Genomic DNA, 12,132 nt, shown 5'->3' with positions numbered 1-12,132 from the left:
ACGGAAGTAGATTGCCCAACCTTCCTTCCGAGGAGTGGCTGGTGGGTTTGAACCGCCAGCCTTCTGGTTAGCAGTCAAGTGCCTTAGGCACTATGAATGAATATGTTAGGAATCTCTTATGTAAGAAGAACTAATTTTCTATTTCATGTTTTACTAAAGTCATGGCTAAAATGTTATTTGACTTTAGTCTTATATCATTGCTATAATGTTCGCCTATTAATAATCATGAATTTAAGCAAATATAATTAACTAGTGGAACCTTTCCCTTTTCTTCCAGTCACCATTAAGTACCTCTGTTATGCTTATCCTACTGTCTTGCATTTTGACTGTTTGCTTACATATCTTTTCAGTCTTTTGATTGTAAGCTTCTCAGGTAAGGAACTGCATCATCTTATTTAATGTAGTATCGTACACATGGTGGTAGCTTAATTATATTGTGTACTGAAAAAGAAACTGTTAGGGGTATGAGACGAGATCTTGTTTGAAAAATCACAAGTCTTATGTATTTCTTTTATTTTGGCATCATGTCCTCACTTTTGTTAAGGGATTAGGAAGTATAATGGTATTTACCTTAACTTTCTTGAGATAGCATGGTATCGTTTACATTTACAAGAAAAATGATAGATTTCTTTTATCTCTGCCATTAATAAGTGTCACAGAATAGAAAAATAAAGCTAAGTCAATAAATTATTGTTGCCACAGAAATTGAATTTGTGTCAAAAGGATTTGTACTTGTGATGTAGTGATTCTTATATTTTTCTCGGAATTAAGTCTCTAGCAAGTGACAACATCAATAATTCACAAAACCAAGGAGCTTTTTGAGATTGGTTAATTTATATATGTGAATTAGAAAACAAATGAATAATGTGTTTAATATATTCTGACATATTTGAAAATATGCATTTTAAACCCAGCTTATTAAAAGGTATGTACACAGTATTTATTAGATTATTTAGATTTTCATTTTTTCTTTTACTGACTGATACATACATTTTTTATTTGAAAAAGAACTAATCTATATTTTCTGCTTAGTCTGAAGAGTATGGTAACTTAAAAACAACAACAGCAAAGAATTTTTCTCATTATGAAAGTAAATCTACTCATTGTGGACAATTGGTAAAAATCCCACAAGCCAGATATATACAATTAACAGTAGTTCCTATCTTAATTTTTCTATAAATTTGTGTGCATTAATGAAGTTGAAGGTATATTTTATGTGTCATTTTAAGAATACCTTTTTAAATGTAACATTGTATTGTAACCATTTTCTGTATGAAACCAAAACCTACCTCTATGGAGTCAATTCTGACACCTTGTAACCCTATAGGACAGAGTAGGGCTGCCCCAGAGGGTTTTCAAGGCTGTAAATTGTTACAGAAGCCTACTGCCACACCTTTATCCTGTAGAGTGGCTGGTGGGTTTGAGCCCTGATCTTTTGGTTAGCATCTGAATGCTTTAACCACTGTGCCACCAGAGCTCCTTATTTTTCCATGTAGTGGTACTATATTTTGCTTAACCTCCCATGTTTTGGGAAGTTTTAGGTTCATTCCAGTTATAGTAACTTGAAAAATTGTGTTGTTGTTGTTATGTGCTGTCGAGTCAGACCCGACTCATAGCGACCCCTCCTTGGGTTTCTGAGGCAGTATCTCTATGGAAGTAGATTGCCCAACCTTCCTTCCGAGGAGTGGCTGGTGGGTTTGAACTGTCAGCCTTCTGGTTAGCAGTCAAGTGCCTTAGGTACTATACCACCAGAGTAGTCATACAAATTTGTGTATAAACTTTTGACTATATTTCTTTTTATTTCCTAAGTATAAATATAGGAGCTCTGGTAGCATAGTGCCTAAGGCACTTGACGGCTAACCAGAAGGCTGGCGGTTCAAACCCACCAGCCACTCCTCGGAAGGAAGGTTAGGCAATCCTACTTCCGTAGTGATGCTGCCTCGGAAACCCAAGGAGGGGTCGCTATGAGTCGGGGCCTACTCGACGGCAAATAACAACAACAACAAGTATAAATATTAGAAATAGAATTACTGTGTTAAAGAGCATAAACATAGGATTTATTTCATCAAACTGTTTTCTTCTAAAAAGGTTTAAACAAATTTCCTTCCCTTATATGATGCTAACCAGAAGACTGGTGGTTCAAACCTACCAGCCACTCCTCGCGAGGAAGATTGGGCAATCTACTTCCATAGAGATACTGCCTCGGAAACTGAAGGAGGGGTTGCTATGAGTCGGAAATGACTTGATGGCTGTAAGTTTGGTTTTTTTTTGGTTTGTATATGATGGTAGAATGTAAACAAAGAAATTCCTTTAAAATATATGTGAAATGATATCTGGTTCTATATTGTTTTTGTTAGGTGCTGTCGAGTTGCTTCTGACTCATAACAACCTTATATACAACAGAACAAAACAATGCCCAGTCCCACCCCCTCCTTACAATTGCCACTATGTTCGAGTCCATTGTTGGTCTTGCAGAATTCTATCATTTGATCTCCAGCATTTCTATCACCAGCCTCCTTTGTTTCCAACCTTCTCATGATTGGTTCTGTATTAACATTAGAAATAATAATAGTAATAATAAACCAAACAAATTTACTGCTAATAAGATGTTTCTGACTCATAGCGACCCCTCCTTGGGTTTCTGAGGCAGTGTCCTGATGGAAGTGGATTGCTCGATCTTCCTTCTGAGAAGTGGCTGGTGAGTTTGAATCCCCAGCCTTCTGGTTAGCAGTCAAATGCCTTAGACACTATGCCACCAGAGCTCCCAACGTTAGGAATATCCAGTCTAAATTTGTGTCTTTGACAAGATGTATGGGAGGTATATAGGAGATATATAGGAGCTCTGATTGCTTATAGGAAGGAGCTCTGGTGGTATAGTGCCATCAGTTGATTCTGACTCCTAGTGACCTTGTGCTTGTGGTGGGCCACAAGCACCTCACATTTGCATGTCCCATTCTTTCAGCTGGTGGGAATCACAATGACCATGGCTAGAAGGGCCATACCAATCACTATACCACAGAAGGAGATTGCCAGGCCTGTCTTCCAAGGCACTGTTGGATGGTTTTGAATTGCCAAACTTTTGGTTAGTAGTCAAGCACTTAACCATTTGCTCCACCCACATAAGGATTTTATTAGATGTTATTAGAATTTGCCATTATGTTTTCCCTTTAGTTTCACCTCAGTGTTGAATATATTCATTGAAGGAAAAGAACACTAGAGCTATGATAGAATGAAGAACGACTTGTTTGGTGCCCAGCCACAGTGGTGTACTATCTAGCTGAGAGTTCCAAGCAACAATTTGAAAAGTGCATTTTCTAGAAAGGTGGTTGTTTCCTAGATGGTGTGTTGCAAACTTTTGATCTTTTAGAAGATATTTTTAAGTTTTCTTTAAAATGAATTTTTTCTCTTCACTTACGTGGATATTTGAAAAGTACCTTCTGAAAGCTGATCTTTCTTAACGACTGTCCTCTCAAGAAGTAGGAATTACGGGGAAGGGAAGTCTGGATTCTGGGGTTCATGAGAGAAGAGAAGCGTGGATAGTGGATTCTTTCTGAGGTAGGCAGTATTAGTGTTTTAAATATACGGACAGATTAAAGAAGACTACAGAGCTTTTCTTAATTTTCACTTGTTCCTAACATCTCTTCTCACTTTTTCCATCTCAGACTTGAAAAATGGCCACATTAAGTGCCATTAGACTTAAAAGCTCTTTGTATTATCAAGGAGCTGACTCTACTTTTGTCCTCAAGGCTAGGAAAGCTTTAGTGTTTTTTTTTTTTCCAGACCATTTTGAGATATGATTAAATTTGGAGCCCTTGAAGAATACTATTTTCATACATAGGTGTGTTGTGTTGTTGTCAGGGAAATGACCCCTAGATAGGTTCTCTAGGTGTGTTTAGGAGCTCTGATAGCATAGTACCTAAGGCACTTGAGTGCTAACCAGAAGGTTGGTGGTTCAAACCCACCAGCCCTCGGAAGGAAGGTTAGGCAATCTACTTCTGTAGTGATACTGCCTCGGAAACCCAAGAAGGGGTCACTATAAGTCAGGTTTCACTTGACAGTGCATAACAACAAAAACAACAGGTGTGTTTAGTGTCATTGTTAGTAGTAATGCTATGTTACATTTCATAGTCTATACGATTAGTGTTGACATTAAAATAAACACAAGTATGTGGACGATAAATGTGAGTAGGTTAAAGTACATATTCATATGTGTACTGATGGAAAGGAATAAGATTAAATTAAAACACTGTGCACAATATTTTAACATATGATCGTTAAATACAAATTATGATTAAGAGAAAATATATACCCTTTTCCTCTGAAGGTATAACTTTGCTGTAACCTTAGTCAGTAATCTGCCTTTTACTCGTTGTTCTCGTTAGGTGCTGTCAAATTAGCTCTGACTCATAGCGACCCCATGTACAATAGAATGAAACACCGCCCTGCTCTGTACCATCCCCACAATCATGGCTATGCTTGAGCCCATTGTTGCAGCCGCTGTGTCAATCCATCTCATTGATGATCTTTCCCTTTTTCACTGACCCTCTATTTATCCAGCATGATATCCTTCTCCAGGCATTAGTTCCATTTATGCACTATCTCAAGTAAATAGTATTGTGTCATGATTTGGATAAGTGATGAAATTGGGAATTCATCCTCTATACCAGACATCATTGTAGTCTTTTAAAACAGTTCTGGTGGGTACTTGTCACTTTTTTGATGGCATGCAAAACCTGCCCCAGTTGTACGAGTCCCTTGTCTTTCACTTCTTTGAAATTTTCTTGTAGTTGTTATCTGTACCATGTAATAGTGAAAGTACCATGGACTGCCAGAAGAATGAACAAATCTGTCCCAGAAGTGCAGCCAGAATACTCCTTGGAAGTGAGAATGGCCAGACTTCGTCTCACCTACTTTGGTCATATTGTCAGAAGGGACCATTCTCTGGAGAAGGATGTCATGCTTGGTAAAGTGGAGGGTCAGCAAGAACAGGGAAATGCCCTCAACAAGATGGATTGACACAATGGCTGCAACGATGGGCTCAGGGCTCAGGTATAGCTATGATTGTAAGAATGGTGCATGACCAGGCAATGTTTTGTTCTGCTGTACATAGGGTCGCTATGAGTCAGAGCTGACTCAATGGCACCTAACATCAGCAACATATATAGTTGCTATATTTAGCTTGTTCCAGTGACACCCAGTTTTTTAAGTAAACCACATAACACGAAATTCTTATGTGTGCAGGCTGAGGGAATGTTTAATAGCTGAGAGTGGTGGGTTTCTCAGATGGTACCAGCATCACCAAGGGGTCGTTTAAGCATGTGGATTCCTAAGCCCCACCTTAGATCCACCGAATCAGAGTTTTGGGAGGCTGAGGCCCTCTGATCTACTTTTTCAAAGAAGGTCTTGGTATGACTTTCTTGTTACACTAAAAAGCTGAAAACCAGCTGGTTGGAGTCTAGTCTGTGAAAATTGGGCCAGAGCCATGTGTGTTTGAAAGCTGAAATCCTACAGGTTTTTATCCCTCATAATGTTAAATGATGTAAATTTAATGGAATTAAGCTGGAGCAGCAAAAATTATTTTTTAAAATCCCAATCATTTGGCTCCAATGAAAACACCAAACTGATCCAAGCCTGATAGTTTGACATCTGATACTGGCTATCAAGGGTAGATCCTTTGCTCCATGTGCTAAGGAATTAAATAAAACAGAAAATTTGCTAAAATTTTGGACTACAGCTTAGAATCTTTTTCTTTTTGCTTGCAGATCTCAGGTTTTTTTTTTTTTTTTAAAGTTACTTTGTATTATTATATAATTTATCTGTTCTTTGTTACTTGCTTGTAAACTAAGCAGGGTGGGGAAGGACTTTCTCATATCTCCTCATAGTCACAGAATTTCGCATAGAGCTTTCAAAGCTCTAGGTCTATTTTTGTCAGCATGTACTGTCTTCAATAAAAGTTTTGATGCATTACTTAAATGAGAACAGAGAAACCTATGTTCTGTGTTTCTACCTTTTTTTTGGGATTCTGTGTTCTTTAGAAGAAAAATCTGTAAAGGCTTTTCCAACTCTTTCAAACCTAGAGTGAAACTCTTGAACACCATACATTTTAGGAACTGTTATTAGCAGAAACATTGTTACCTATCTATATTCGGTGCTTCATACTTTTTAGGGAGAAAATAGAATTAGCAAGTCCAGAAGCATAGGACCACAGGAAGAAGAGTGAGTTTTTAGTGGTTCAGTCTATGAATGGCAACCTTAGGAAAAGAGTCTCAATGTACCTCAATCAGTTACCAGTGGTTCTATGTAAATGACTATTTATATTTTGATATGATCATCAGTTTTATTCTATTCTGATGCCATAAAGCATTACAAACATTTAATAGAATAATAGGCCAGGAAATATAAATGAAAGTCACAAAGTATTATTTAGGTGTGAATGTTTACATATGTTTAGCATTATATGCTTTTAATATATATATTAAATGTGTGTGTGTATACACACACACACACACACACACATGCATATCTATATATGTTGCTGATGTTAGGTGCCATCGAGTCAACTCTGACTCATAGTGACTCTATGTATAGCAGAATGAAACATTGCCTGGTTGTGCGCCATTCTCACAATCATTGCTATACCTGAGCCCATCATTGAAGCCACTGTGTCAATCCATCTTGTTGAGGGCCTTCCCCTTTTCTTGCTGACCCTCCACTTTACCAAGCATAATATCCTTCTCCAGAGTATGGTCCTTTCTGACATTGTGACCAAAGTAGGTGAGATGAAGTCTGGCCATTCTCACTTCCAAGGAGCATTCTGGCTGCACTTCTTCCAGGACAGATTTGTTCATTCTTCCGGCAGTCCATGGTACTTTCGCTATTCTTTACCAACATCACAACTCAAAAGCACCATTTGGTTTTTGTTCTGGGTCTTGGATAAAAGTAAACAACACCACTAGAAAGATGTTTACTTGTATTTTATTGACTATACAAAAGCATTCAACTGTGTGGATCATAACAAATTATGGATAACATCAAGAAGAATGAGAATTCCAGAACACTTCATTGTGCTCCTGAGGAACCTGTACATAAACCAAGAGGTTGTCATTTGAACAGAGCAAGGGGCTACTGCATGGTTTAAAATAAGGAAAGGTGTGTGCATCAGGGTTGTGTCTTTCACCATACTTAATCAATCTGTATGCTGAGCAAATAATCCAAGAAGCTGTATTTTATGGAAAAGAACGTGGCAACAGGATTGGAGGAAGACTCATTATCAGCCTGCGATGTGCAGATGACACAACCTTGTTTGCTGAAAGTGAAGCTGACTTGAACCACTTACTGATGAAGATCAAAGACTACAGTCTGCAGTATGGATTACACCTCAACATAAATAAAATAAAAATCCTCACAACTGGACCAATTAGCAGAGTCATAATAAATGGAGAAAAGATTGAAGTTGCCAAAGATATATTTATTTATTTTTTGGTTTGTTTGGTCAAATGTAATACCGAAAAATTACTATCAGATTATTATTTTCTTAAGGTGTTCTACTTACTTAGATTTAGTAGTCAACTTTAGGTTTCATATTTCTTCTTGCAGTATATGTCAGCGAATGCTTCTCATGAGCTGGATTGATGTGTGCAGCTTCTGTTTTGTTCAACTGGAAGATAGCAACGGTTGTGGCTATAAACAGTCACTTCCTCATTTTTAAGTGTCTTGATTAATCAAACATTTAAACATATTGCAAGTACCAGTATAAAAGCAATATTTTTGTATAATAAAGTTTTTTTTTTAGTTTTTAAATTAAGAATATTACCATTGTGGATGTTTATTTACAAAAGTAAAGTAAAAACCTCACAGAATTTTCTAAGGATTTGCTCTCATATTCCTTTTCTCTCTCTTTGATAGCAGTTTAAACTTAATGGATAAACATCTTCTTAGAATGATAAACTTCAATTTAATATTAACATTCAAATATCCCATAAAAGGGTACCAGTTGACACTGCCTTTATATTTTTTTCACTGAGAATTTTGTGTTCATTTTTTTTTAAGTTTTCTTTAAGTCATGTTTGAAGTAAACTGTGATTGCAAATGTCATTTTTTAGGAAGTATTACCTGTGTGTAGATCTATTCAGATTTTAATGCTAACATGTTTTTCATTTCTTTAAGATTGCATGTGTGCAACCTCATATATGTTTAATCTCTGTTCCTGAGAGCTGAATCTTGAAGTGAAAGCTATTCTGACTTTTATTGTTTTGATACAGCAACAAAACTCTTAGATCAGTTTTCCAGCCACTTACTCTGTTAAGTCAATATCTCCAGTCCTGTCATGGGCCATTGAATTTGCTGTCATTTCCTGCCCTACTGGCTTCTCTTGCTGGTGGTGAGAATCGATAGGTGTTTTCCAGAAAAGAAGGAATAATGAACTTGACCTTAGCTTCTTGCTTTTTTCCCAGACTCTGTTATGGTTTCCACACCTACATCCTTTTGAGTGATCTTATTTCTTCATGTAAGCTTCCCCTGCATTATACTTCTTTTGTGACTATCACTTTTTTTTTAAAGATTGTTTATCATAATGCAGGTTCTAACTGCTTATATATGCATTATATAGTTTTAGAAAAACAAGTAAAAACAAATAAAACATTTAACAAATTAAGCAATCCTTTTAAAAGGTGGCACCTCAATAAGATGGGTTAAGAATGTCAAAAAACTATGATAAAAAATGGGTCTCATTGTGTCTTTTGTGATACACTACATCTCTTTTTCTCTCTTTAAATTATGAGTCCAACTCTAACTTAAAAGACTGTCCATTTTAGGCTGTTAAAGTTATATGAAAATGCTCTTCTTAGATGTTTACATCTTTTGGATTTTACATCATGTAACTTACATTCCCTACTTTTTCTATTTAATACTTTCCATATATTCTGTGTAGTTTTCAGATCAGAAATCTTGCATGGACCTTAGTCTCATTTTTCTTAAAGTTGTCTGTTTTCGTTGTTGCTGATCTTGTGTTAAATGCCACTTTTATGGCACTGTCTTTAGGTAAATTAACCTGGTATTTAGGAATATTTCATTTGTTCAACTAGATGCTTTCTCTTTATTGTGGCATAGATACAAGATTTCAGCTTTATGTTTTGTTTCTTTAGCCTTATTTTTTTAAAATTTTATTTTTGAAAATATACACATTAGAACATACACTAATTCAACAATTTCTGCATGTTCAATACAGTGACATTGATTACATTCTTCAAGTTGTACAACATTCCCATTCTCCTTTTCCAAATTATTCCTCCCCATTAACATAAACTCACTGACCATTTTGATTTTTAACAGTTTCTTCCTCACCTCTGTGCTAGAGGAAGGAATATCTTAGTCAAAGAAAGGGAGAGGAGAATCTGGGATAGTGATTTACACCACACACGTTTTTAATCTGGATCATCACTGAGCAAAAATGTATACTGCAGGGTACACACATGAATGATAAATTTCTTCCTCTTCAATAAAGGTTGAATTTTACTATGTTCCGATTACTCTATTAGATGATGAATTGCTAACTTATGTAATTTTATACTTATAAAATAATAGACTTGGCTTCTTGTTTAGAATATGTGTTTGACCCTTTCTCTGCCCTTTTAAGGATATCATGGTACAATGAATAAGAATAGAAACTGGAAATTAATTCCAGTTATTTGAATATGTAATCTTGCCTGATTCTAGGGTGTACAAAACTTTAGATAACTGTGGGGTTTTTTTTGTACTTATTTTTTTCTTTTGAAATCTACTTTGCAGGAAGTTCATTTATTGGCTAAGTGGCCTTATGTTTGTCTAACAAGGAAATCAGCAAAAGTGTTCCCCAAGAAGCTAGCAATGAAATTAAGAATTGTCTACTATCACCACTGGTGATAAATCAAACTGATGTTAAAAATGCAAATAGTCATTCCAGTACACTCTTCTTACTAGGATTGTTTAAGTTAATTAAGCCAACAAAGTACTTCATTATCTATTATGCTGAACACTAATGGTAGATACAAAGTTTCACACTTTTAAAAACAATTTTTCTGACAATAAATTTACATCTTTCTATCCATTGTGTTACCATATATTAATAGTAGTTAATAATATTAACTGGGAGGGTATATTTATTGTACCACAATTAAGCTTTCAGCTTTTTTTTTTTTTTTTTACAAAGTCAAGAAATTTTGGTAAATGTTTGAAATGAATATACTCAGGGCAACTTTTGCCCATCTTTTTGAGAAAGAGATTAAAACAATATATAATGCATTTTTATTAAACTGTCAAGAATTTAATTACATTTAACTTAGCATTGTAGAATTTTAAATTTACTCTATTAACTAAAATAAAAAAAAAAGCTGTTATAAATTACTGATATGATTGGTTTCTTTCATTTGCAGCATTTAAATATTAAGACACTGACAGATGATATGGTAAGGTTATCCTCAATGTTTCCTTTGGTGTGAATCTTAACTAACCATGTAATGGTTGTGGTGGGCTTCACTAACACCTTCTTTTTGATATTTCTAAAAATTGCATGTATTTGAAAAGACTTATTTCTAGTGTTAAAATAAGGGGCAGAACTAGTAAAAACAATCCGTTGTTGCTTTTAAATTGTAGAAGAGAATAGACGGTGTGTAAATTTAAAAAATTTGTTTAATTAAAAAGTATTAGTCAACTTTGAATCATTTGAATCAGCTCTCATTCTTTGGAGGTGACTTCTACATTTCAGAAAGGTGGGAAACTAGGTAAAGACACGCCAGCTGTTCAGAATGTATACTTGCTAATTAAAGTAAACCAGACTGAGCTATCATGCATGTATTTAAAAAATTTTTGCTTAAAAATATGAGAATAAGCATGTCTTATTATATGTTCTGTGTGTTCAAAATAATAGTTTTCTTATAGGTAGTTACCACTCTATAGCACCATTACTGATTCTTGATATTCAAATACATTTTTTTTCTGAGAAATGTATATTTGAACGTAACTCTTACTTAGTAAAGAATGACAACAACAACAACAACAACAACAACAACAACACATATATAAGCAATAACACATAGAAGTCAGTATAGATGAAAAAGTAGGGCACTCAATAGACGAGGTGTTTGAATTCAGCCTTACCACATGTCAAGTCCAAAGTAGAGTGCCAAGAACACGTTGTTGTTGTTGTTATGTGCTGTCGAGTCAGACCCGACTCATAGCGACCCCTCCTTGGGTTTCCAAGGTGGTATCACTATGGAAGTAGATTGCACAACCTTCCTTCTGAGGAGTGGCTGGTGGGTTTGAACCGCCAGCATTCTGTTTAGCAGTCAAGTGCCTTGGACACTAGTTCAGTACTTCTCATCTTCAAAGTATTGTTCCCTAGGCACCTGGGAAAGATGCACAGATGAGTGAGATAGATTCAGACAAGAAGGATTTAAAAAATCCACTTAGAATATTGATATGTTTTATTCCTCTGGACAATACCTGTAAAAGAATGTGGATGTAAAGTTTTCTGGATAACAAATATTCTTCATATAATTATATTTATAAAGTAGACACAATGTGGAGCCCTTGTACACATTAGGTATGTTATTTCTCACCTTGCAAGGTAGATTCTGTCTTCATTTTACAACTGAGAACATTTGACGCTCAGATGGATAAAATGAGCAACTTGCGCAAGTGTGGACAGGTGGCAGGTGGTGCAGCCATGGTTTGAATCTTGTTCCACTAGTTTCTCATGGTATACACTTTCTTTCTTTTTTTAAAATACACTTTATTGAAATATAATTTATGTACAGTGAAATACACAAAACTAAAGTGACATGAGTCAATGCATGTTTTTTTTTTTTTTTTTCAATGTTCCCTTTCCTCCCCTCCTTTTCTATCCTCCCTTTCCTTACTCTTGGTAACCAAGAAAGAAAGTTTCCTTCCATAAAGAAACCTTTCCTTGACTTTTATAATAATCAACTAACACTATATTTGGCCTTCTGTGATTGACTTATTTCACTCAGCATTATGTCCTACAAGTTCATTCACGTTATGTGATGTTTTGCAGATTCTACATTATTCTTTAGTGTTGCATAGTATTCCATTGTGTGTATGTACCATAGTTTGATTATCTATTCTTCTGTTGATGGG

The 12,132-nt window shown here is 35.5% G+C and overlaps 1 protein-coding gene across 1 annotated transcript in view; it reads left to right on the top strand.

Annotated features, from left to right (window-relative positions):
* DIAPH3 (diaphanous related formin 3) overlaps positions 1-12,132 on the top strand; it is a 923,535-nt gene that overhangs the window by 43,057 nt on the left and 868,346 nt on the right. Inside the window, exon 2 of the mRNA XM_042781617.1 lies at positions 10,410-10,442. Coding sequence (XP_042637551.1) covers positions 10,410-10,442 — 33 coding nt within the window. The remainder of the gene's footprint in view (positions 1-10,409; positions 10,443-12,132) is intronic.

This window comes from Orycteropus afer, unplaced genomic scaffold (assembly GCF_000298275.1).
Source record: "Orycteropus afer afer isolate SDZICR_OR568_19922 unplaced genomic scaffold, OryAfe1.0 scaffold00138, whole genome shotgun sequence".
NCBI lineage: Eukaryota > Metazoa > Chordata > Mammalia > Tubulidentata > Orycteropodidae > Orycteropus > Orycteropus afer.
This window is presented reverse-complemented; position numbering and strand designations above follow the sequence as displayed.